Source organism: Alexandromys fortis, unplaced genomic scaffold (genome assembly GCF_014885135.2).
Source record: "Alexandromys fortis isolate MF-2015 unplaced genomic scaffold, M_Fortis_MF-2015_v1.1 scaffold_269, whole genome shotgun sequence".
Lineage (NCBI taxonomy): Eukaryota > Metazoa > Chordata > Mammalia > Rodentia > Cricetidae > Alexandromys > Alexandromys fortis.
The window spans coordinates 460,904-488,484 of NW_026068138.1; the positions used below are offsets into that span (position 1 = coordinate 460,904).

The 27,581-nt window shown below is 46.9% G+C and overlaps 1 protein-coding gene across 2 annotated transcripts in view; it reads left to right on the forward strand.

Moving 5' to 3' along the window:
- The window catches only part of Osbpl10 (oxysterol binding protein like 10), a 229,427-nt gene that overhangs the window by 165,682 nt on the left and 36,164 nt on the right, over positions 1 to 27,581 (forward strand). For both annotated transcript variants that reach the window (XM_050126557.1, XM_050126559.1), the window contains 2 exons: positions 5,250 to 5,460; positions 11,453 to 11,607. In XM_050126557.1, coding sequence (XP_049982514.1) covers positions 5,250 to 5,460; positions 11,453 to 11,607 — 366 coding nt within the window. The remainder of the gene's footprint in view (positions 1 to 5,249; positions 5,461 to 11,452; positions 11,608 to 27,581) is intronic.

Genomic DNA, 27,581 nt, shown 5'->3' on the forward strand with positions numbered 1-27,581 from the left:
ATCAGGATATAACCAATGTCCAACAGCAGAGGAGTGGATAAAGAAACAGCAACACACACGGAGAGAATGAAATTCCTTTTAAACCATGAAGGATGGAATTATGTAGTTTTGAATTCCTGCCTCCAAAGAATGCTCAAAGATACCTCAGTTAGCCACTTGGATCCAAAATGAGACTTAACAGTGCCTCAGAGAACTAGGGACAGATGCCCAACAAAAGTCACTTTGTCTGTGGGGTCGGTTGGCCCCTCTGCTTACAAGCAGGATTGAGTTATGGACGGCCCCAGGCAGCCGGTGTAGGCACTGCCAGACAATGCAAGCAGCCCCGCCGTGGCTCCTAATCCAGGACTAGGATTCTGTAGTCACGAGGCACTTGTGACGATCTCGTGTTAAAGAAGAAATGAACGACTGACTTGGCTGGTAATAACCTTCAGCACCGGATTCTAGATACCTCAAAAATCAGCATCAAGGCTTGCAGTTGAGAGATGCCAAAGCAAGGAGAGGGGAGACCCTTGGCTACTTTCCCCACTCCAAGGCCTTCTTCAGCTCTTCCAAGGACGGCTTGAACTTGTGGGTTTGGGCTACTGTGCGGCATTCCTGGTTTCTGTGTCTGAGTTTCTGTGTAGCTGCTAGCCCTCTTAGCACTGCCTCCTATGATTCAATTCTGCAGTGTGCATTGCCTCTTGAGTGCTATGGAAACAGGCCAGGGGTTCCCGTGTCCTGCGAAGTAAGTTATCTGGGAAACACAGCCTGACCTATATTTGTACCTTTGATGTTTAATTTAGGATTGTGTTTTTGCACATGTGTTAGAGATAGGTGATGCTTCTTCTTGATTAAGAAGCCAAATGCCAGAATGAATGGAAATTTTCACTATGTTCTTTTAAAAAATTGTGTGTGTGTGTGTGTGCATGCTGTGTGACACAACACATATGTGGAGATCAGAGGATAAATTGTGGAAATCAGTTCTATTTTTCTACCATGTAAATCCTGGTCAGACTTAGTGGTAAGAGCCTTTACCCACTAAGCCAATTTGCTGCCCCTGGTTTGTATATGTATCTGTATGTGTATGTGTGCATGTATATGTATGTGTGTATGCATACATTTATATGTGTATATATATATATGCATACATGTATATTTTTCCTACATGTATGTCTTGCACTATGTGCTTGCAGTGCCCATGGATGCCAGAAGAGAGCGCCACACCATCTGGAATTGGAGTTTTCCTCACTATCTTCAGTGCTCAGTTTGCTAGGAAAGGTGATGAAAGCCAATAGATGCTTTACTATTGGTATCTGGGCAAAGAGTTACTCCAGGGGGCGCTGTTGACATTGAACATAACTAGGTGCAGGGCTGCAGGCCACCCCATCCCTCTCCCACTTTGTCCTAGTATATCTCCATCATTGTAACCACACCCTCTTCAACACCATTTCCAAGTGCCTCTGCCAAAGGGCTGCCTCTGGTAGTAGCTCTCGGTAGACACTGTTGAGTGCTTTCAGAGAGCTGATGTGCACTCCATCTCTGGGCTTGTGCTTCCGTGGCAGTAGAATAGGACATCCCATAAACCTATTTTGTATTTTTATGACCTAAGATTTACATAATAGCTTATGCTTGCGAAATAGCAAGTATTTATCCTGTACAATATAATTTGGAATATGGGTCTCTTTGTTGATTAAAACCGAGAACATTCCGTATTAGTTAGCAGCTCTGTCTTGCTTACCTCTCCTGTTACTCTTTATAGCTGCATTCATGATAGTAAAATATATAATGGATTATAGGCTTCATCAGTATATTCTCCTTTTTTGACACATCATTTCTCTGGGACTAGTTTTATGGTGAGAATTTTGAGAAAGCGCTGAGTCCTACAACTCGCACAAAATCCAGCTTTCTCTGTTAGCAGATGTGTGTACAGTTGGCTGCATTGAACACTTAGATATTTTATCTGATTGAAAATTAAATGTAGCTGGTTGTCAGTCTCTCTTGGGAAGCTGAAACCAACAAAGAGGTATTGTTCATTGGTGGAACGACAGACCTAGGCTAAAGACCTATGATACTCTTTGATGCTTCTCTGAACTTTGGGTCCCAAATGAACGCCTTTGTATTTCATGGAGAGAATGTGGACATTGTGATTCGGTTGTTCTCTCTGCATCTGGGATTCATCAGAGCACAGTACAGTTGGTGGTCCCTGCTCACACCCCAGCATCCCTGAGCAGAGAAAACAGGTACTAGTGATGTTGGAGGGAGAGGAATGCTTGGGGAGGGGCGGAGGTGCGAGGAGTTCAGCTGCAGATGCCTTCCTTTTTCTTTTTCTTTCTTTTTTATTTTTTTTTTAAGATGGCCTGAGGTTTCCTTGTCTGGCTTTGAATTTTCAGCGTAGCCAAGATTGACCTTTAGCTCCTGCCTCCACCTCCCGAGAGTTACGACACGCCCAGTCTACACAGTACCTGGGATCAAACCCAGGGCCTAGTGCATGCTAGGCAAATGCTGCACCATCTCTGCATCCCCCCAGAGCTGCAGTCTCAGTCCTGGGCTTACAATTTTAGATTAAATTAGGTGATTCAAGAAACTTTCTGGAGGAGCCGGAAAGAGAAAGGTACTCTCTGGGCCCTGCAATGTTTCACATGCTGCTGAAAAAGCACAGGCTGATTCGACCTCTGTGATCCATAAAGACCGAGTTACACAGGCGGACTGTAGGTGTGCACAGGACAGTGAGGAGCTCCAGCTTGGGTCCCTGCAGTGTGTTTATGAACTTGGTGATTTTTAAAAAATCATTTTGTAAAATTGAAATAGTTGCGGGGGAAGAGAGAGAGCACTGTGTATGCATTAGTGTGAGTGTATGTGTGCATGTGCCCCAGCACGTGTGTCGAGGCTGGGGTCAACACTGGGTCTCTTCCTTAATCTTTCTCTACCTTGCTTTCTGAGGCAGGGTCTCTCACTGAACCTGAGGTTTGCCAGTCAGGCTGGGCTGGCTGGTCAGTGAGTCCCTGGGGATCCTCCTGTCCCCACTTCTCCAGCACTGTGGTTACAGGGGACATGCTTTTTGATGTGGACTCTGAGGGATCAAACCCAGGGTCTTAAGCTTGCTCAATAAGCACTTGACTGAACATCTCCCCAGTCCAGATGAGCTTTTCGTTAGTTTTTGTTAAAGTACATGACTACATCCAATGATAGATAATATCATTTGTTTTCTAAGCAAACAGCAGGGAGGGAAGGATGGGGGAGCCCAGACAGGCATATGTAGGCAGACTTTCCTGTCCCACCAGCCAGCTCCCAATAACCACAGAGACTTATTATTAATTATAAATGCTCGGCCAATAGCTCAGGCTTGTTACGAACTAACACTTACATTTTAAACTAACCCATACTTCTTATCTATGCTCTGCCATCTGACTCAGTACCTTTTATCAATATTGCAAGTTCATCTCCTGCTTCCTCTGCATCTTCTCAAAACTCCCAAGATGACTCCTCTTCTTCCTCATGCTCGCTTTTCATCTGCCAGTCCCATCTAACCTCTACCTGTCCAGCTATTGGCCAGCCGCTTCTTTGTTAAACCAATCACAGCGACACATATTCACATAGTGGAAAGGAATAGCCCCCAGGCATACTCGCTGTTTTTCTTCTCTTTGTGACAAACTATCCGACAAGCAGCAACTTCAGGGAAGAGAGGGTTATTTTAACTTACGGTGTGAGGAAGTCCATGATGGCAGGGAAGGCGGGGGATGCTGTGTGGCAGTGGGAATGGCAACAGCCATTTGTTCACATCTAAGAGAACCAGGAGCAGGGTGGGCTATATGCCCCGAGACCCCGCCTTCATGATCTACTTCATCCAACTTGGCCCCACCTCCTGAAGGTTTCCCAGCATCTCGAAACAGCACTGCCAGTTGGGGACCAGGTATTTAAATTCACGAGCCTGTGGGACAGAACTCCTGAGAGCGGTGGGTCCAAGTCCAGTGTTACGTGTACTGTTACGTGTAGGTCTCCTGCCTTCCAGCTGGCGAGAGTTCTCTGGGATTGACAAGGTCAGAGGAGCTGGAAATGTCTCTAGGGACTGGGAACGGGTTTTGTAGGAAAGCCCAAAGAGCGATGGAGTGGTGTCTGAGGCACAGGCCATGGCCCCCCACTCAGTGTCGGCAGCCCGTGACCTTGGGCTGTTGCTTTCTCACCTCCTTCTCAGAATGACTAATTATCTGCTAGATGTGGTGCTTGGCGCCTTATGTACATCATCTGATTTAATGTGACAAGCTGTAAAACTCTGGGGGCCCGGATGGCACAGGATAACCATTGAGTACTTCGCCAGCTCTCTCTGCAGCGCTTTCTCTCGATGTGACATTCAAAGTCACAGGCAGACTATGCTTCGCCTTGTGATGAGCTTGCCAGCTGAGGGCAGACCACGGGAGGGTTTCTCGGTTTTGTTGTGGTGTGAGCCAGGGTGTAGGAATGGCCCTCCCATTCCTGGTTGTTCTCCTCTCCCTGATGTCTCACGTGATGTGACAGAAAGCCGTGTTGTCTGTGGTCATCAGAATGGGCTGGCTTGACGGTGGTTTGACCATGTCTTTCCCTACATCAGCTCCCCATTTCACTCTGCTTTGGGATGGGCGTGCTTAGACGAGGCAGACTGGTTCTGGAGGGGAAGCAAGAAACAACCCCTGCTCTGAGGGAGAGCCCTCCATAGAACAATGTTGAGGAAGGGTGTGAAGCCTTCTGCTTTTTATTTAAGGGTGCCACATAGCCCAGGCTGGCTTTGAACTCACCATGCAGTAATGTGTCATGTAGCCCAGGCTGGCTTTGAACTCATGACCTTTTACTTCTGATCCTCCTGCCTCTACCCTCTAGTGTTGGGAGTACTGGTATACCACATCATGCCTGGTTTAAGTGGTACTTGGGAATGAACCCAGAGCTTTCTTTATGCCAGGCAAGGATTCTGCCAGCTAAGCTATCCCTGAAGCCCAGGGCTTTTTGTTTTTAATATACTTATTATTGACTTATTTCCCAATGTCTGTAAAGTAGTACCTAATGGCTCTGCTACTCCTTTTTAGCTCTGATGTCATTCATTCTCTTTGGTCAGTGTTTTAGGGTGTGAATAGATGGACCCCCACGCGGGCACCCAGGCCTGACCACCACAGCAATGGCTAAGCGTGCACAGAGTGCCCTGTGCATAGAGCCTAGTGTCTCTGTCACAACTCCAAAGCTCCCTGTGGGCTTGGAGTCTCTCAAAAGGAAACCTCCTTATCTCCGTTGTCCGTGTTTTCTAGATGATGAACCAGGTGGAAGGTCAGCAGAAGAACCTCGTGCATGCCATCGAGTCCCTTCCAGGCTCCGGCCCCCTCACTGCCTTGGACCAGGACCTGCTTCTCCTGAAGGCTACCTCCGCTGCCACCCTCAGCTGCCTTGGGGAGTGCCTCACCCTGCTCCAGCAGAGTGTGCGCCAGGTGGGCCCACCCAGCCACAAGCCAGGGCCCTCCGGTGAGTGCTCCCTTCCCAGCCCCTGAGCTTGCCTGGTTGAGATGTGTATTGACCTCTTTGTATATGTGTGTATACTGTTGTATCCATCCAGCCCTTCTTAATTTTCTGAGACAGGATCTCACGGTATAGTCCAGGCTGGCTTTGACTTAACTCTGTAGCCTAGGTTGACCTTGATCTTATGGTGATCCTCCTGCCTCAGCATTCTTAGGACTGCAATTATGGGTATGGATCACCATGCCCTGCTCTTTACTCTGACTCTTTGGGAGCCTACCAATGAGCTCCCAAATAAATATACACAGAGACTTATTATTACTTATGAATGCCCATCCTTAGCTTGGCTTGCTTCTAGCTAGCTTTTCTTAAACTATCTTTTGCCTCTGGGCTTTTATCTTTCTCTATTTCTGTATACCTTTGTTAACTTCTTACTCTATAGCTTGCTGTGTGGCTGCATGCTGGCCCCTGATGTGTTCTCTCTCTCCTCTCTCTCTCTCTCTCTCTCTCTCTCTCTCTCTCCCTCTCTCTCTCTGATTTCTCCTCTTATTTATTCTGCCTGCCAGCCCCACCTATCCTTTCTCCTGCCTATTGGCCATTCAGTTCTTTATTAGACCAATCAGGTGTTTTAGGCAGGCAAAGTAGCACAGCTTCATAGAGTTAAACAAATGCAACATAAAAGAATGCAACACATCTTTGCATCATTAAGCAAATATTCTACAGCATAAACAAATGTAACACAGCCTGGTGTTGGATTTGCTATGTAGACAAGTTTGACCTTGAACTTCTGATCTTTATGCCTCTGCCTTCCAAGTGCTGGGAATAGACGCAGCATCCCTGCCCCTGTGATGCCGTAGTAGTTCATCTTCTGTAACATTTCCTTGTGTCTCCTGGGACGCTGGTTGGCTGAGGTCACTTTGTCTACAGATGCAAATACACTCTGGTCCATCTTTTGTCCCAAGCATATCATATTTTTCTTTATCTTTTTCTTTCTTCCTTTCTTTTTTATTCTTTCTTATTTATATTTTGGTTTTTCAAGACAGGGTTTCTCTGTAGCTTTAGCTTTGGAGCCTTTCCTGGAACTAGCTCTTATAGACCAGACTGACCTCGAACTCACAGAGATCTGCCTGCCTCTGCCTCCCGAGTGCTGGGTTTAAAGGTGTGCACCGCCACTGCCTGGCTCCAAGCATATTTTCAAATGCACCTGCTTCCCTTCTATGCAGCCTTACTCCAGACCCGTCTCTGGGGCATCTTTAATGTTGTAGGGAAAGATAATGAGGTGATTTGGCTTTTCAGTCAAGGCTTGAATATGCAGCTCCCCATTCCTGTCTGTTCTGTGTCAGTGGCTTGCTGGGGACGTGTGCCTGGCTGGAAGGAGCTGAGGGTCTGTCCTTCCCAGCCTAGCTCTATGGGAAAAGTGGGCAGAGATGGACTCAGAACTTAGAGCTGGTTCTGTACTTGGATTCCAGTGGGGCAGAGAATTGAAGCTTGATTTGGGGGTTCAGAGGACTTTGTTGTCTGTTTCTTGTTGGTTGCTTACTGCTGGGGTTATTGTTCAGGGAAGGAGATCCGGCTCTAAGCAGAGGCTATAACCACGCATTGTGGTTCCAGGTCAGAGCTGGACTGTCCCAGCCTGCTGGGCACAAAGTAGGCTCGGGAAGTAGGGATGCTGGAGCCAGCTTGGTCAGGATGGTGACAGCAGGGTCCTAGTGGGCCTGAATGAGGACAGAAAGCAGTTAGTCCACTTTCCCTTGATCACGTTCCAGAATATTCTCGTCTCCCAAGATTCCTGGAAAGTGCTGTTGGTAAGCATGTCACGCTGAAAACGGTTAAACGTGAGGGTCACACGACTATTCTGGGCTTTCCTGGCCATCTGCTTCGCTTTCCTTCTCCACCACTCAGCGCCTTCCTTTTCTGTCTTTCCCCTCTTCTGGTAAAGCTGCCCACTGCCAGTCACTCTTATTTTACGGTTTTCCAAGACTGAAATGCAAGCATGCCGTCAGTCAGTGAGTAGGTAGGAAAAGCTACAATCTCTCCTTGTAGTCTTTCAGATGGGTGAGCTTCTTAAGCAGTCAAAACAAAGTTCTTGAGTGGCATTTTCTCCACAAAGAAAGCTGTCGGTCAAGGACTGGGACATAGCCCTGTCAATACAGCGTTTGCCATGTAAGCGTAAGGACCCAAGTTCAATCCTTAGACCTCATGTTAAAACAAAGCAGAAATAGTTTGCCTTGGTGCCATGCATTTGTGATCCTAGCGGTGGATTGGGGAGGTAGAAACAGGTGGACTCCTGGGGTTCGCCAACCAGGCTAGTTCAGTCAGCAAGGTCCAGGCCAAACGAGAGGAACACTGTCTCAAAGGTACAAGATGGCAGCACCTGAGGACAGACACCCCAGGTTTCCTTTGGCCTCTGCACGCACGTGGGCACACCGCTTTCGTGTCTCCTTGGCACGTGTGCAAGTTAGGAACACGTGGCTTTCTTCTGCAGGTGTGTCTCACGCTTTCTTAGCTTTGGCAGTCACAGCCTCACTCTGGAACCCTGGAAGGTTTACTGAACCTGAAAGATGAGGTCATCCCAAACCAGCAGCTGAGGCTTCCGGGAGCCATCACCTGCCACAGTCTGTGGGCAGAGGCCGGGTGATCCTCAGTGTCTTGAGGCTCCCAGGAGACAGGACTGATTGAGACATTTCAGGCAAACTCCTGTCTTTAAAACTGTGTGTGGAGCCAGGCACAGTGGCACACACCTCTGGGATCACAGGGCAGACAGGTAGGAGGAGTGTGAACATGAAGCCAGCCTGGGCTACGTAGAGGCTCAGCAAAGGTGGAAGGAAAGAGAAGGCAGCTGCTGTCTTTCTCCGTTAGCCTAAGAATGCCTCTTGCTCTGGCACTTACGGGTGCCTTTTCCTCTACGTTGCTCTCTGGCTACAAAAACTCTATTTCTCTTATCCTACCTTTGAGTTTTGGGAGAAAAACCACAAAGGGGGTGGCCACATGTTTTTGTTCTTGTTACACACCACGTTTTGAATCGTTAGTGGTGAAGACCGGGTGCACTTAAACTCCCCGCCTCCCCAGCCGACTGACCGTATTTTTGGTGCTGCCATGTGTGGGCTGTTGCTGTGTATATATGTAGTATCTATGTGGCCATGCTGGTATTGAACCTAGGACTTCATGCTTGCCTGCAAGCTCATTTTTCTGTAGTCACTGTCTTTATATTTTTCTAAACGTTAATGGTTAATTCTCTCAATCATTTTGCCTTTGATGTGAGCTATATAATTATGTTTAGAAAAATTATTCATCATCAGTTCAGAGCCCAGATAAAATCAGTGAGATGACAGCCCTGAGCATAGGATTTAATTGCCCCAAATCTCAGGAATCAGGCCTGTGAGGCGGCTCATTGGGAAAGGTATTTGCTGCCAAGTCAGATGGCCTGAGTTTGGTCCCTGGGACCCACATGGTGGAAAGAGAACCAAACCATGAAAATGTGGTTTCTGACCTTCATATCCACATGGACATTGAGAAACACTCACGAGTGTGTGTGTGTGCACACCCATACACCCATGCAGAGTTACAGATGTGTATACATACCTTAATAAAAAAAATCTCAGGAATGGTGGCAAGAGATGCTTTTGTGGACTGTTTCAAACTGAAATCAACGCAAAACCAATGCACAATGAACAGAATATCAAATTTTTACACAGGCAACACTCAGTCAGCTCGGGCTGCGATTGCCAAGGCTGAACCAACAGATGCGTGTTTCTGGCAGTGCCGGAGGCTGGACTCCATCTGAAGGGTCTTCCCCTCGCCCACTGGTGACCGTTCCCTCCCCCCATCACATGTCACATGCTCTCACTTGCCATGTGTGTGCAGTGCCAGCGCTGGCCTTTTCTTAAGGATGCGGATCCTGTTGGATGAAGGCTCTAGCTGATGGTCTCATTTAGCTTTAATTGCTTCTAGAAAATTCTGACTTCAGATCTTGTTGGGTCAGAGGTTAAGACCTCACAATATGAATGGGGCAGGGATACAAACATTGAATCCCCAGCAGACAGGATTTAGGATTCAACATAGGCATGGGGGCAGGGGAGGGGGAATGGACACCAGACACACAACAGACTAGGTGAGACAAGCGAGACTAAACCACAAGACTAACCGACTTCCTCCACATTTTTCAATATTTATTTATTCATTCATGTATGAATCCATTCATTTTTTTAAAAAGATTTTGTGTGCATGAGTGTTTTGCCTGCATGTATATCTGTGGATCACATTCATGAATTGGTGTCCGTGAAAGTCAGAAGATCAAGGAGGGCCACTGTTGCCTCTGCCTCCAAGGGGCTGCTGGTGGTATAGGAAGGAAAGAGGAAACAGAGTCCAGTGTGTGCCCCAGCTGAGCTCAGACAGCTGCGGCTTCTGTGAAGAAAGCAGGAAGCCACAATGGGCCTTGGGATGCCTTTGGGATGCCCTTGGACCAGGGACCTCCTGGAGGCTTCTGAGCAGGTGATGATTAGCTAGCCCCACCCTCACCCCAGCCCCACTCACCCACCTTCCACCCCAGAGGAGGTCTAGAGGGGCAGCCTCTGGAAAGTAGGGATGGCCTATGCCATGCTCTAAGATGATAATAAACTTGGCTCACTGTGGGAAGGCTGGAGCCCACAGGGAGAGGGATGGAGCCTGCCAGGTCTGGGCTCAGAAGGCTAAGAGGTTTACATTTTACTTCAGTTGGAGCTTAAGCAGCAGAGTTATGCAGTCTACTATATATGTATGTATTCAGAAGTAAAGTATTGAGTATGGCATTGGAAAGAGAACACCACACCCAGCAACACACACACACACACACACACACACACACACACACACACACACGGGGGTGGGTTGGGGTGGGGGCAAGTGCCCCACTTTTGCTGCTGTTCATCCTATTTTATGTCCACCAGTCAGATTCTCTCCGGATGTTAAAGGTTTAAGCTGTTTCTAGATTGTTTTTTTTTCCCTCCGAGCAAGTTCAGGAAGGACGCCGACAGACAGGATTGCCTTGAGGACGGGACACCTGAGATCCCTAGGACCGAGTGAGCCCCACTCCCCAGGCTGTCGTTCCTTTCTCATTTATCCCTGCTCCTAGGTGGGGAACTGAATCTCCAGGCTGGAAGTGAGCCAAGAGCGACCTATTTATTCACCTTCCTAGATTGCTACGGGGTAAAGAAATCTACCTGTCATTACTCCTGTCCCCATTAATAAGCTTGCGAAGATACATGATAATAATAATGCTATAAAAATCATATCGGAGGAGAGAATCTTTTCTCCCCTCCTAGGCTTTGAAGGAAGATTGGGAAAATGTTTTTGGTTAGCAGGCTGCTATTTCTAAAAATTATTCTTGCTAGAATGGAGCAGGCATATTGGCTCTCGGTGATGGGTCTTCTTAACATTCCTGTACCTGGCCACATTGTCAACATCTTTCCTGAGCTGCAACTACTAAACAACAGACCACATTTTGAGAGGCTGATAATATGACCCGGTCTTTAACGTAAATATTATAAACTGTTTTTGAAGGTTTGAAAACAGCATTTGCCTATGTTGGTAGAAGAAATTGCTGGCGGCTGGGGAAACAACTCTGGGAAGGCTCTTGTCACACAGGCTCAAGGACTTGGGTTTGCGCTCAAGGGTCGCGTAAAGAGCTGGGCGCAGCAGTGTGTACCTGTATTACACCTGTATAGCCAGCTCTGGGGAGGCGGGGACAAGTAGATCCGAAAAAGAAATTAAGGTGGAGAGTGACTGGGGAAGACATTTGATGAAAACCTCTGGCCCCCATGTGCTTGAGTACACACGATCTTTCTAGTCTGTGATGACGCTGGTCCTGATGCTGTAGGAAAATATGTCTTCCATGCATGGCCAGGTATACCCCACCATGCGTGGCACAAAGCCCATGTCCCATGGGTCTCCTCACAGATATTTCACAGGCTCTGAGTGTTTTGATCTGGAGAGCAGCGGGCATCATTCTTGCTCTTTATTTCAGAAACCATCCTGGGATGGCATGGGCCCACGTCACATTCCACAGACCAACTGAAAAACGGGACCCTTGGCTCTTTGCCCTCGGCCAGTGCTAACATAACATGGGCAATTCTACCAAACTCTTCAGAAGAGGAGCACGGCTCCCAGCCGGAACCAGAGGTAAGCGTCCTCCCGTTGCTTGCGTTCGTACTTGTTCAGAAAGCGAGCAAGTGTGTTTGGAACTCGCTCACTGCTTTAAGAGGAGACAAGTTATCAAATGCAAGAATTTCCCAGAAAGACAAAATCAGCCCCTTGCCTGACTGGAATCCCCGCTCCTTTGACCTTGTGTCTGGCAGCTGCTGGGAGCCAATTGCCTTTCTACCAATGAGGAGCCTCCAATTTGGATTGAAATGAACCTTGTTTTAATTTCAAATGGGAGGAATTCTAGCAGACCCTCAAAGTATCTAAACATGCCTATTGGCATGACGCATGACGGGAGCAGTTGCAAGACATGCCGCTCCCCTGAAGTATGGCTTCTTCATGTGGTTCCTGCCCAAGCTCCCACCTCACAAGCTTGACTCCTGCATGCCTCTGACAGCCCAGGGGTGCGATGTCCTCACACGTGTTGTGTGCAGCAAGTTCAGGCCACACAGGGGCATTGCCCTGCTCTGTCACAGGACAAGAACCCCTGCAGATATCAGCCACCTGCCGGGTCCCAGCTGGTTGCAAGGACTCTACCAGTCTGCCTGCCTGTCACAGCCCTGTTCCCCTAACTCCGCCTCCAAGTGGCCACCGGAAGGGAGCTAACTGTGGTTCCTCTTGCCAATTTTATTTTCTGTCAGGGATGACAATGATCTATAATTTGATATACACATTCTCAAGATGATATCTTGAGTCAGGCTAAGGCCAGTTTTCACCATTTGTTAGAAATTGTTCTTAATCTCCAACAAATTAATTTTAGCCCCAAAACTGTGTAGCCTCACACTATACATGCATTTGGATAGCTTTGATGAACAACGTAACTCATGTTCCTCTCCGAGCAAGCGTCTCCATCTGATATCCTTTGGCGGTGATTTGGTGGCGTAGCTCTGACAGAGGCAGGAGCCATCTGCTAACAAATACCTCAGCCACTTCTTGAAGGGGCCTGAGCAGGGCTTGCATTGAGCAGGAAGGTGAACTTTGGCTGGTGGCTCTGCAGGGTGCAAGCTGAGACGGACATGCAGCAGAGGGAGCTGCCTCCGAAGTTGGTGACTGCTGGGAGCCCTGCTGTCCCCTTCAGTAGACTGGGTCAGTTGACATTTGAGTTTGAGGATAACTACAGAGGTTTTTTTTTTAAAAAAAACTGAAATGAGCTGGCCGTGCTGGTGTGTACCTGTAGTCCCGATACTTGGGAGGCGGAGATAGGTCAACTTTGGCTACAAAGCAAGTTCCAGGCCAGCCTGGGCTACATGAGACCTCGTTTCAAAGAAACAACAAGCATGTTAATTAAAAACCTAAAAAAAAAATTCCGGGCTATCAGTATGGCTGAGTGGATCAGGTTACCGCCAGTGTCACACTAGCAACCTGAGTTCAATCCCTGAAACCCATGTAAGGAATAAATATGCTAGGGAAGCCTGGGTTATCCATTCTTGTGAGTCCCCTATAACGTTTCTTCTCCCTTTGTCAGATAGCTGTGTCCTCTGCCTCTTAAAGGTTGAGACTGGTCTGTTGTTCTTACTCAAAGTTGTAGACTGCTTTAGCTACCCAGCAGCAGCACTGGCAGAAGAAGGCATTCAATGTTTGTGCTCCTGGGGGCTGGTGAGTTGGTGTCCGCCACCAAACCTGATGGCGTGAGTTCGTCCCAGGACCCACAAGGTGCAAGTTGTACTCCGACCTCCACATGAAATGGTTGTGTATGTGTGTGTGAGTGTGCTCCCATGTGTGTGCCTGAGGAGGCCAGAAGAGGGTTTCAGATTCTCTGGAGCAAGAGTTATAGGTAGTTGTGAGCCACAAGACCTGGGTGCTGGGAGCCAAACTCTTGTCCTCTGTGGGAGCAGCAAGCACTTTTGCTGAGCCATCTCTTCTGCCCCAGCAAAAAAAGGAAAAAAGAAAGAAAAAAAATCACTCACTTCCAAGTTTAGATTTTAAAAAATCTGAAAAAGAAACCCTTTGGCCATTAGCATGGGAATGGGCTATTGATTTCTGGCTGTCAGCGCTGTGTCCATTCTGTGGTGAGAGGAATGTGAGGTGAAGCCCAGCGATTCCTCAAGGTGGACCGAGATGTCCAGGGGGCTGGTGTCGTGATGGTTTTCGGAGGCAGGCGAATTCAAGTCCTCTGGTAAAGATTCTCTCATTGTTTCCCAGTGACAGCCCTGGCAGACAATTCTCAAAATCCAAATGGCCACTGCCTAGGTGATAGTTTTCTTCTTGGAACATCATCCTTTGTCTCTCCCTCTCTCTCTTTTTCTTTAATAGTTGAAGCAGCTAGCAAAATTCACCCAATAACTCTCCTGTCAGATAAAGTAAAATGTGGCCATTGCTGCCTCCTCTACAACCGGGAGAAACCAACTTCAGGAGGGACGGAGGGGGATTTCTCAAGGCCGGACACTCCTTTGGTTCCCTCTGGTTCCTCACCTGTATTAACGTAGAGAATATAGTTCCCTGTCATGGTCCCTATTGAAGAACTAACTCAACGGGCTAGGGAGACGGTTCAGTTGGCAAAGTTCTTGTCACTCAACTGAGTTCGGGTCCCCAGCACTCATGTAATAGCTGGATATTGTGGTGTATGTCTGACTTTCCAGTGCTGAGGAGGTAGGGACATAAAGATCCCCAGGGCTTGCTGGCCATCCTGACTAGTGACTAGCGTTGGTGTGCCCCAGGTCCGGTGAAAGACTATCTCAAAAAGATAAGGTGGAAAGCGGCAGAGGAAGACACCCAACCCCAGTCCCTGCTGTCCACTTGTGTGTACATGTAGGAATACACACACACTGAAGAGCTCTGTCAAGAATTATAGCTGTTGTGTGTCACCTCAAGGAAGGCATTTTCTCCTGTTCATTGCTTCTGTCATTCATCCTGTCTTCCATAGTCATAGTCAGAATACGGAAGTGCGTCCCATCTCCTCCACTGGATTCTGGCTTGCCATCAAACCACCTACGTACGGAAAAGACATGCATTTTTTTTTTTTTTACATTTATTTATTTAGTGTCTGTTTGGGGGACTGGGGATGCATGCCATGTATGGAAGTCAGAAGACAGTTTGCCGTAGTTAGTTCTCTCCTACCACTGTGGGTCCGGGGATTTGAACTCAGGTCATCAGGCTTTGTGGCAAGCACCCTTGCCCTCTGAGTAATTTTTATGGCCCACACATGCATTTTCAAATTTAGTTTGCTTAATTCCCAGCAGAACCAAAGCTCAAAGTGTAGCATGTGTTTAATCCACACTCTGTGAGAGAGTGCGGAGGGCTCCGGGGTGGAATCCAGTGATGTTAACTCGCCGCTCTGCTGGGGCCAGACCTAACTGAATGTGAGGATACAGTGTTCTCTCGCAGGGTAATGAGTGAGGCTAGAACACCTTTACAGCTTTTTAAGACTACCTGAAATTCAAATTTAGTTCCGAAAATATTTTATTCTGCCTCCTTTGTCTAGGGGCAGCTTGTCTTAGGACGGGCAGGCAGATGCCGAGGCTCCTTTGCCTGCCTTCCTGTCTGTTGCTTGGCTTTTCCCGGGTGGGGGTAAGGAGACATCTGTGCACCCTGGGCAGGGCACAGACAGGTCGAGGAAGTGAATCCATCCAGGCAACTTAGTGAACTAGGTTTTATCCGGGTTACTAACAGAGCATGGCTGAGGGGCTCCTTCATTCTCTCGACTCTAGTCTGTCCTGACAGGTGGCTTCTCTAGTCTGTCCCGATGGGTGGCTTCTCTAGTCTGTCCCGATGGGTGGCCTTACTGAGTATTGTCAGAAGTGTGAAATCTCTTGTTCGTGGCAGATCTCTCCTCTGGCTGGCATCAGGCTTCGGCTAGCCCCTCCCGCAGTATAAGACTATTGGGAGAAATTACAGTTCCTTGGGACCCATCATCTAGGTAATCTGCTAGCCTCAAGGAAGGGCACCTGTGTCTCTACACTGTTGTCATCCCTGCCAGGGCAGTTCTTTGAATCATTTGTTTTTACTTTTTTAAAATTGAGGTTTTGAAGAAAGAACAGAAAGTTCAAACAAAACCAGGCCTTTGGAGTTTAAATATCCTGACACCATATTTTAAATAACCATTATTAAGCTCTTTGATACTTCCTATCTGAGCAACATGTGATCTCATAGCCTTCTGCCAATTGAATGGCTAATGGTTTATATAAATCTGTGTCTATAAATCCAGACAAATTACAGCTCTCATTTTGTCATTGTACATCAGTGAAAAGCACACTATATGAGGCATGAAAACCTTAGGGCTTTTGTCTCTAGCTTTTTGTCTAAGTCCATTTGGCAGCATGGAGACTTTTGTAATGCGTAGAATTATCTGGTTTATAAACAGATCTGAACATCGTAAAAAATGAACCAATTTCTCAGTGACATTTCCACGATGTCGCGTCTGTCGGACTCATTACATAGCAGTTAGATAATAACCATGACAGGTTGGTAGGTAGCATTATATATATTAATATTATAAGAATATTTTAACCTATATTTTAGACACATTAAAAATTGAGCTCAGGGCTGGTGAGGTGATACAAGCACTTGCTGCAAAAATCTGGTGACCTGAGTCTCAGAACCTATGGTAGAAGGTAAAAAGGGGACCCATGGAAGTTTCTGGTGTTAGCACATGTGCCCACACTAACACATGCCCAAAAGACTGATAAATAATTAAAAATGTCAGTCAGGGTCTGGAGGTATAGCTTGATGGTTAAGGGCACTCACTGAACAATGAGGACCTGAGTTTCAATCACAGCATCTTAGTGGCAAGCACACCTTTAACCCCAGTGCCGGGGTGAGCGGAGATCAGAGAGTAAGTATCTGGAGCTTGTTGCCTGCCAGTCCAGCTGAAAAAAAAAAAAAACCCACAAACTATAGGTTCAGGGATAGACCTGCCTCAAAGGAATAAGGTAGAGAGCTGTGAGAACACCTGACACCTTCCATACATAAGCCCATACACCACACACAGACCTATACATACCACTCACAGACCGGTATACCATACATAGACCCATATGCACCACACACAGGACCTATACATACCACACAAAGACCTATATACCACACATAGGCCCATACATACATAACATAGACTGCCACACCACACACAGGCCCACACACCACACACAGACCTATACATACCACATACAGACCTATACATACCACACATAGACCTATATATACCACATACAGACTGGTACACCACACACAGGCCCATACACACCACACACAGACCTATACATATCACATACAGACCTATACACCACACACAGGCTCATACACACCACATATAGGCCCATACACCACACACAGACTTACATACCACACACAGATCTACACATAACCACACACAGGCATATACATACCACACACAGACCTGTACACCACACACAGACCTGTACACCACACACAGATCCATACACACCATACAGAGGCCCTTATACACACAGGGTCACACACCACACACAGACTCATACACCACACAACAGGTCTGTACATACCACACAGACCACACACTAAAAATAAACAAGTCTTGAATCCAATGAAAGCATTCTAAATTTAATACTGTCTTTTTGTTAACAGTACTTGTTTAACCTTAATAATTTCATTATATATAAAATTAGATATTAAGAAATGACATCTTATAATAAGATGTATATTATCTATCAGCAATGAGCTAATGTCGAGTAATGACTTTATTCTCCAGTAGCAGAAGCAGCCTATCTCAACATGGATGAAATGTATGCATATTTCTGGAGCAAAGGTCAGAAACTACACAAAGCTATCTTTGCACACAGCACCGGGCTTTTTAAGTTTTAATCTTTTGAATTTATATTTTATCTTTTCCAAGCAGAAAGCATTTCATAAAGTTCTCTGAAAATTTGACGGAAATCTTTTTTTTTTTTTTTAATTGACCCTTTTGCTCCAGAATATCCGCTCTCTCTCTTTTTGGTATGATCCAATGACATTGACCTTTCCCCTACATACACTCATACCAAAGCTGCACCAGCTGCTTCACCCTGCTGCCCAGGGCTGGCATCTTCTGTTATTCCATCACGAGGAGGAAATGTCACAATAATGGAATGTAAAGATCGTTGACAAACCCATTCATGATTTTATATGTATAATAACTTTAGTGATAAAATCTATGTCAGGGTTGGTTATGAGCACTGACAGCTCTTGCAGAGACCTGTGTTCCATTCACAGAACCCACTTGGTGACTCACAACCACTTGTAACCCCAGTTCCAGGGGATCTCATGTCCTTTCTGGCCTCTGAAGGCAAATGTACTCACATGCACAAACAAGCACACACATAGACACACACACAACACAACACACACATACACACAAGAATTATATAAAGCTCTAAGTGTTTATAATTAGAAGAATAAAAGTATTCTTGGAAACATAAATATAGAGAATATTTTTAAGTAAGGTCTACTGTATAGCCCTGCATGGCAGGGCACTATATAGACAGGGCTGGTATCAAACTCACAGAGATCTTTCTGCCTCTGCTGCCCAAGTTCTGGGATTAAAGGTATGCACCACAACACATGGTCAGAGAGTATTTTTGTTTGTTTGTTTGTTTGACACAGGGTTTCTCTGTGTAGCCCTGGCTTCCTTGAACTTCACTGTGTAGACCAGGCTGACCTCAAACTCAAAGAAATCCACCTGCCTCAACTCCTGAATCCTCAGACTAAAGGGACACGCCACCACATCTATCTCATCAAAGGATTTTTAATGAATGCCATTTTCACGTGTTTTGACTTTATTTCCGTAATTACATATTGAGTTACTTATATCTCAGAAAACTTATCCTTGGCAATCTCCATATATCACGGAAATGTTATAAAGCAATTATAAAAAGATTCTATCAGTTTTCCAATGTATTTAAAATCACACATCTTGATTAGCATAAAGTATTTTTATGTCTTGTTTTCTATTGCCCTTGAATACCAAGGGGGAAGTGTAAAATTTAATTTCCTTTTAGAATCTGTTTTAGAAGAAAATCCTTACCAAAATTTATGTAGCAAATAAAAAATTTTCTTACTTAATTCAGTTTTATCTTATGCCTTAATGAGTACGGTTTGATGCAAACGCTGATGGTACTGTGAAGGGTTTACTTTAGATGTTTATTGTTCCCCTAGAATACTTCCTTGAGAAGATCAGATATCCCTTAATGGTGTGTTCAGAACATTTAATGTTCTGTGAAGCACATTCAATGCACTCAATATTTCATTTTTAATAGATTTTAGAAAGTTAAGGGTATGGAAGTTTATATGGTAAAGTATAGCTCTGTCATGTCTGTGAAACAATAAGCCTGTTATAGTTATGACAAAGAAAACCTAGGTTCCTCTGTCTTAACTTGTGCGTTGTTGTAAATTGTGTCACTGGGTTTTAAAGTGACCTCTCTGGGGCTGGCGAAATGGATCAGTGGACAAGCCTGATGACCCGAGTTCAGTCCCAGGTCTCACATGGTTGAAAGAGAACCAATTCTGCCAACTTGTCACCTGACCTCTGAACAGCAACATTGCATGCCTGTGGCCCACACACATACATATAGGATAAATTTGGGGTTGGGTGTGGTGGTGCATGCCTTTAAGCCCAGCACTTAGGAGGCAGAGGCAGATGAATCTCTGAGTTTGAGGCTAGCCTGGTCTACATAGTGAGTTCTAGGTGAGCCGGTGAGACCCCATTTCAATATTTTTGAGATGTTTTTAGTTAAAATTTAAAAAAATTAAGTGACTTCTCAGGTTCAATAGCTGTCCTTTTAATCCCTGCATTTCATTTATGCTTGGGTAAGGTAAGAAATAACCTATTTCTTTAGGAGACTGAGGGGTAAGATGACTAAAGCTTAAAATTGTTTTAAAATGTTTATAGTCTTATATGTGCAGACATACATGCAAAAAGGTTTCAGTAGTCATGGTAATAATAGCAGTGTTAAGCTAAGCTGAGGCAGAGGCAGGAGGCTCACCTTAAAGACCAGTCTGGACTCCAGAGTGAGACCTTATGTTAAAACACACACACACACACACACACACACACACACACACACTATGCAATAAGATAGAGTCTGAAGCACAGACTAAAAGACTGACATACAAAATGACACATTAGGACAATTATAAGCGTTGCAGTGTGCTCTTAGGCCCCTGGAAGTGCAAGTCAGCATTCTCCCTGCCAGCCTCAGAAACTTGGTATTTTCTGTGCTTATGCAAATTACAATGGAGATCTCTCCAAAAATGTACTCATGAAATGCAGACAGGCAGGCTCCCTGGGAACATTAGGTCCTTGAACTTAACCCCACAGTGTCATTACCCCAAAAGTAAACAAGATGGCTATTGGAGCCTCAGACTCTGGAGGTAGTTTTTCTCACAACAGCTGCTACAGCGAATTAACATGGAGAATTCAAGTGACTCTTCTACTTTAGATGCGATATACAGATTAGAATTTTTTTTCTTTTCATTGATGGTGTGTGTGTATGTATGGGGGCAAGGTTATACACAAGCATTACGGTGTTTCCAGAGGCCAGGGGTTGACTCTCCAGAAGCCAGGGATCAACTCTTGGAGTTAGGATTACAGGAGGCTGGAAGCCTCCATGTGAGTGTTGGGAGCTGAACTCAGGTCCTTTGGAAGAGCAGCCAGTGCCGAGCCATCTTTCCAGCCTTATAGTTTGTGGAACACTGTTTGCTAAAGACCAGCAGGTCTGTCACCTGTCTGTGACACAGCTTGTTTAGTTCTTTCCTGTGAGAAGATGGAACTTGTAGGAGGGGCTGCTGGGTCATTTTTTTACTGCCCAGCAGCTCAGACCTGAAATAACCACACAGATACTGTATTAATTAAATCACTGCTTGGCCCATTAGCTCTGGCTTCTTTTTGGCTAGCTCTTACATATTAATTTAACCCATTTCTAGTAATCTGTGTATCACCACATGGCTGTGGCTTACTGGGTAAAGTTCTATCTGGCTCCAGTGGGACTACATGGCTTCTCTCTGACTCCGCCTCCTTTCTCCCAGCATTCAGTTTAGTTTTCCCCACCTACCTAAGTTCTGCACTATCAACAGGGCAAGGCAGTTTCTTTATGAACAAGTGGTATTCACAGCATACAGAGGGGAATCCCACATCAGCCACTGGCGCTCAGTCTCCTTGTCATCTTTCACAACAGTCCCTGCACTCTGAACACTGAGGGGCATAAGTTTCTCTCTCTCTCTAGGATTTCGAAATCTGCTCTTCCACCCCCTCCTGCCCCAGCATGCTCTCTCTTTCAGCATGGGTCAAGTTTACAATCAGATGCCCAGTTTATCCATTCAATTCACTAAGTGGGGGAATATTTTATGGACTTTATTTTTGTGGTCCTGGCTATATGTTCAAAGCCCATATAGTGAACCTTTAAAAATATCCCCAGTAGCCAGCTTGGTGATGTAGGCCTGACTTAGTTAGGGTTTCTATTGCTGTGAAGAGACATCATGACCCAGCAATGCTTATAAAGGAAACACATTTAATTGGGGTGGCTTACAGTTCAGAGGTTTAGTCCATTGTCATCATGGTACGACATGGTGGTGTGCAGGCAGACATGGTGCTGGAGGAGTACTTGAGTGTCCTACATCTTGACTTGAAGGCAAGAGGAAGTGGTCTGTTTCACTGGGTATGGCTTGAGCACATATGAAACTTCAAAGCCCACCTCCACAGTGACACACTTCCTCCAACAAGACCACACCTACTCCAACAAGGCCACACCTAATAGTGCCACTCCCTTTGTGGCCTATTTTCTCTTAAACCACCACAAGGCCCATAATCTCAGCTACTCAGGAGGCAGAGGCAGGAGAATCAGGTCAGCCTGGACTACAGAATGAGTTCAAGACCAGCCTGAGAACTTAGTTTGATCATATCTTAAAATAAAGTAACCTAGGTTATAGCTTGGTGGTGGAGCATTTGCCAAGCATGGATGAGACCCTGGGTTTGATCCCAGGTTCTGAAAAATGAAATGTTTTTTTTTTTCAAATCCACCATGAATAATGTAATAAAAACAATGAAAGACAGTGTTACATTAGTCTTTGTTGTTTTTTTTTTTTTAATTTTTGTTTTTTGTTTGTTTGAGACAGGGTTTCTCTGTGTAGCCTTGGCTGCCCTGAAACTCACTCTCTGGACCAGGCTGGCCTCAGACTCACAGAGATCCGCCTGCCTTTGCCTCCTGAGTGCTGGGCTTAAAGGTGTGCACCACCACCGGGCTGTGTTATATTAGTTTTGAGGAACGAATATTTGGTTCTCAGAGTCATCACATTTTAGGAGGTCAATAAAGACTGCACTATGCAGTCAAGGATGACCCTGAGGGTTCTGTTTCCACCTCCCAAGGGTTGGAAGACAAATGTTCTGGGTCGAACCCAGGGCCTCATGCACACTGGGCAAGCACTATGCTGATGAAGCATCCCTAGCCCTTCAAGAACTTGTTTGATTGACTTCTGGCAGCCTGTGAGACCTCTTACTTACAGGTGTGGCTATGTTTTCCTCTATGGCTTGGGAGATTCCTGCCGTTTATGCTGCACCCTCAAAGTCTTCTTCCTTTCTGTTTTCACTTCTTCCTTTCCATCTTCACTCCTTCCTCCCCTTCTGTCTGTGGTGGTGATGCAAACATCTCTTGGCCAGGCATTGCTTTTATAAGAGGATTGGAGTATTGTCATGGTCTTAAATCACACCTTGGCCAGTGGCACGTGTCTGGGGGACTTCATGGAGTTTGGTGCTGGGCCCAATGCATCTTTGGGGAGCGTTCACCCTGTCACCTCTCTGAGTCCCCACCCCCTGCAACAGTGACTTTGTGACGTAAGCATCCGTCAGGGGACACAGTCACCTTGGATTTTTGTCCATTGTGAGCTGCTGCCTTATGATAAAGCAGCATCAAGGGGAACAGTTTCTACTCCCTGACCACAGTTCCCGGAGGACCAAGTGCCCTGACGCCGTGAATGAGAGGGGCTTTAAAGAACACATTGTTGTGTATGCTGCGCCCCTTTCTCCACTTCCTCTCTTTCCTCCCCATCATTCCTGTGGCCTTGAAGGGGAGCTGTCAACCAGAGGTGAAACGTTGAAGAGATTGTAGCGATGTGGTAGGCAACATTTACCATTCTGTTTGGTGCCTTTATCCTAGCCCTCTCGGCATGACCCCCAACCCCACAGCTCACTCTCTCCTTACCCTGGCTAGCCTAGACCCATCAGATCGTGCCGGCAGAGAGGAGCCCCACGCCAGCAGAGTGGCTCACATTTTTATTTGTCTATGGTGAATAAGTATCCCAGAGTGATTTATATGCCGGCTCTCATGACGTTCGCTTTTCGAAGATGGAAAGTCGGCATTCAGCAATTTATGATCTTGGGGAAAGAACATTCTGGAAGAAAGGAGCCAAGTATTTTTCGTCTGTTCTGTAGGCTTTGCCTGATTCAATTGATGAATGCCTGCATCCCTTTTTGCAGTTTGAATTGAGTTCGGTAGCATTGCAGGAGTTCTCTGGGTATGAAATCATAATTATAGATTTGCGGGTTTGTGGCTTTGAGGTACCTGGGAGCAACTAGGCAGGAAGCAGAGGATGTGTGTGTGGAGCAGGGGAATGGACCTTTTTGAGGGCGAACTGGGGAACATTCTGAGTTCCAGCAGGTGCTGTTCATGCCACGTGCAAATAGTGCCAGAACAGCCACTTTCTTTTAATTGTGTCTGGTGGTTTTGTGTGTGTGCTCACGTGTGGGGATCCACTGACAGCGTGGAGAGCTCAGTTCTCCCCACCCACCACATGGGTCCCTGGGCTTAAACTTGGGCTGTCAGTCTTGGCAGCAAGTGCGTTTTCCCCGCTGAGCCCTCTCACCCACCCCAGCAGGACCAGGGCTCTGGCATTTGGACACCTGCTGTGTCTGCCTGCCTATCCTGTCCCCACCTCTTCAGGACCATAAGTAGTATATATCTAGGGCTGAGCTCGGGGTGGGCTCTGTGAGGAGAGAGTCATCAGGGGCTATGGGGTCTGAAGAGCTTGCAGTTTGACTTTAGAAGTTCATGATGTAATTCAGAGAGAATGACTCTTTGGGGGGAGGTGTGCCGTTCTCATGTTGTTGTGGCGTAAGCCGCAATGGAAGTGTGCGAAGGGAGTGTTCCACTCACCCCCATCTTTGAAATTCCAGGATGATGGCGGCTTTAGCATTACCTCTCTACTCAGCACGGCATCTCTTACAGAAATTGCTCTCTGAGGCTGGCACTTCTCAGCCTGTGAGAGAAGGGTTCTTCCCATCCTGCGGAAGTGGAGGGAAGTTGCTCCAGCAGGCTCTGAACAAGCTTTGGCAGGAAGGTTATATAATCTCACGTCCCCACCTCACAGCAGCTGTGTGTGTTGGCACATGTGTAAGTGCGTGTGTATGTGCAGGCATGTATGTGTGTGGGGGCCATAGATGGGCTGCGGGGGTCTTACATGATCATACTTTACCTTGAGGCAGGCTGTCTCACCTGAACTCAGAGCTCACTGGTTGGGGTCTGGCTAGCTAGTGTGCTCTGGGGACGCCCCCTTCCCATCACCCAAGGGCTAGAACTGCGGTGGCTGCACGTCTGTCCATTTGTGTAGGTGTTTATTTTGCTGCATGCTCTTTACCCACTGGGCCATTACCCCGGCCCTCACAGAACCTTTTCTTTAAAAATCATTTGAGAGCACGGATTCCTTGAAGAAGCAGTCAGTCCACAGGGCATATGATACCCATGGACCAGCCTGGAGGGGTGGTACGTCCTTGTGATCCCTGGCTTTGGGAGGTGGAGACAGGAGCATCAGGAGTTCAAGGCCAGCCTGGGCTCCCTGATAACAGTAGAGGGACAGACCCCATTTGATATAGTGTGGGCCTTGCAAGGTCTTACAATGTTCCTGATCATCTTTGTAGGACATATGGAGGGGGGTAGCAAAATAATCCCATGTCTGAAATTGTAGGAATGAAGCATCAATGACCTCTTTCCTCTAACAAGGATGTGGGTCTGGAGGAAGGCTCTCTAAGATGCTCCCAGGTGAGGGATTAGGTTGGTGGTGTCTTTCTCCTTCCTATCTGTGGAGATTGGCCGGGCACTCTCAGGCCAAACCTGTTTGTGCGTGCCAGCCTAGGAATGTGAGCGCATCCTCGCTAAGTGGGCAGAACACTAATTCAGTTTCCTGAGATCCCGTATTTCCAGGGTTCCTCTCAGGGGCTGGCACTCAACAGTGAATCAACCTTAATACAACTGCTGTTTGGCCTCCCCGCCTTTTCCCTGTTTGTGGACATTAAGTGGGCTGGGGAATTCTTGAGTGTTGTTACACTCTTCTGGGGTCCCTGGGATTCACTGGTTTACCCGGCATAAACAATGCCATCTGCTACTTGTGCATGGGGTGAGCTTCATCAAAGGGCTTCTGTCCTGGTTTCAGTGCTCTGATAAAACACGCTGACCAAGAGCAACTTGGGGGAGGAAAGGGTTGATTTGGTATACTTCCGGGTCACCGTCCACCATTGAGGGAAGTCGGCAGGGACTCAAGGCAGCAGGCTGAAGTGAAAACCATGGAGGAATGCGGCTTGCCGACTTTCTCACAAGCTCGGGTGCGGTTAGCTTCCTTCTACAGCCCGGCACTACCTGCCTAGGGGATGGAGCTGCCCACAGTGGACGGGGCCCTCCTGCACCAACTAAGACAAGATACACCCTCACAGATATCCAACCCGATAAGACTTTTGACCAACTGAGATGCTCTCTCAGGTGATGCCAGGGTATGTTGACAGTTAGTACAGTTTCCTTGACTAACATAGGCCAGCATGATGCCCGGCATAGCTTCTTCGGTTGTCATCGGGGGCGTTTGGGTTTCCTTGTCTTGCTGGCTTTTCAAAAGATGTCTGAGACCCCTCCCCCACCGACACACAACAAGGCCAGTTAGCAGAGCAGATCCGCACCCCACCCCCCTTTGTGCAGCCCAGGCTATTTTTCCACAGGTGGGTGCAGCAAAGAAGCCTGGAGTGTGGAGAAATGAACTTTGAGGTGGCGTGTATGAGCTGTCTGCTTGGTTTCCCCGGTGCCCTTGGCTTGTGGTCCCTTCATGGGTCTTCAGAGCCAGGTTTACCAGCTTACCTTTCTTTGGCAATCTTGTCTCCCTTCTCCCCGCCTCTTTTTATGTATTATGTGTACAGTGTTCTTTCTGTGCCTACATGCCAGAAGAGGGCACCAGATCTCATTACAGATGGTTGTGAGCCACCATGTGGTTGCTGGGAATTGAACTCAGGACCTCTGGAAAAACAAACTGTGCTCTTAACCTCTGAGCCATCTATCCAGCCCTCTGCCCATCATTTTAATACAAGGTCTCATGTAGCCATGTTGACTTCAAATTGTACCTAAAGCTCGCCTTGAATTTCTCATCTTCCTGACAGCTGTGCACTACCAGGCCTGGTTTACACAGTGCTGGGCATTGAACCCAGGACTTCTTGCATGCTAGGCAAGTATTATACCACTAAGCTACATCTGTAAATCTAATTCCCCAGTGCCCTGGAACCCCGAATCCACAGTCTGGCTTGGGGGGTTATGGACATCCAAGCCTCTTACAGTTGCAAGGTGCGGGGGCGTGGGGGCCCAAAGCCTCTTACAGATGCGAGTGGCTTCTGTTCACCAGTCCATTCATGCACTGTGACAGGAAAGCCGACCGTGGCTCAGAAGGCCTGTCCATAAATTTCTCTCCTCGAGGAAGGCAGGCAGCTCGGCTGGACTTGCTCCAGAAGAAAAGAAACCAGCTCCCTGATTACTTTCTTTTTTACACAGTGAAGCTCTTTTGAAAGTTGCCTTTCCTGGGTCTGTTGCTTGCTGCTCCTCCCAGCCACCCCTCCCTCTGAGGTTTTCAGAATTAACCTAGACACAAAGCCACAACTGCCTTTGATAGTTCATTCTGTTCGCAGTGGGCAGTAGGAGGGAGGATTAACTCTCACAAGGCCTGGGGCTGTGGCTCAGCTCGTCCAGGGCTCGCCCAGCTCCATGAAGCCCTGGATTGGATCCCAGCTCTGTGTAAACGGCATAGTGGCTTATGCCTATCAGTCTAGCACTAGAAAGCTTGAGACAGGAGGATCAGAAGTCCAACACCATCCCTCACTACATAATGACATTGAGGCTAGCCTGGGCTATTACCACTTTAACCAACTCTAGCATGGAACTTGTAGAGAGTCAGGAGTGAAAACCCACTCTTGTGACCCTTCTTTCTGATGTCACCCCGCGAAGAGGCTGCTGTGTGATTCTCCTGGGATATTAAATGGGGAACTCAATGCTAACCTTTATTCCTTTTAAAACCTTTCACCCTCTAGATAAGGCCGTGTGGCTTCTTAATCTAAAATTACATTTTTTACAAAGTCTTACTACGTTGCCCTGGCTGGCCCACCTATGAACTACGGAGATCCACTTGCTTCTGCCTCCCATGAGCAGAGATTAAAAGCATGCTCCACCATGCCTAGCTTTCCTATCCTTCTCAGCCTTTTAACTTAACCGTGGATGCTAGCTGTCTCCCCATGACCTTATGTTGTCTATGGTCATCTGCACAGCTGAAAAGCCTCTGTTGGCCATTAGTTTCCTGAGACAGAGCCATGACTCTCACCGTATTTAATCCCGGGTGATTTACCCAGGCCCCGGAAGAAGAACTGAGGTGTCCAGTCTTTCCCTGACGTAAGCCGTGCTCTGCACGGACTTTGCGCTCTCACGATACCCTTCCTTCCACAAGACACTTTCTCACAGCGGAGCATAGGTGAACCCCAAGCAACGCACAGGAATTTGATAAATACTGGGTGGTCCTGAGGTGAAACGGGTCTCCCCAGCCCTGGGCAAAGGCTTCAGCACCTTCACCCTTTGCCACCAGAGAACAAGTATTAAAGCCGGGCCTGGTGATTCAAGCTTCTGGGAGGCTGAGGCAGGAGGATTTCTGGGAATCTGAGGCCAGCCTGGGTTACAAGTCAAGAACCTCTCTCAAAAACAAAAATCTGACAAACAACTTAC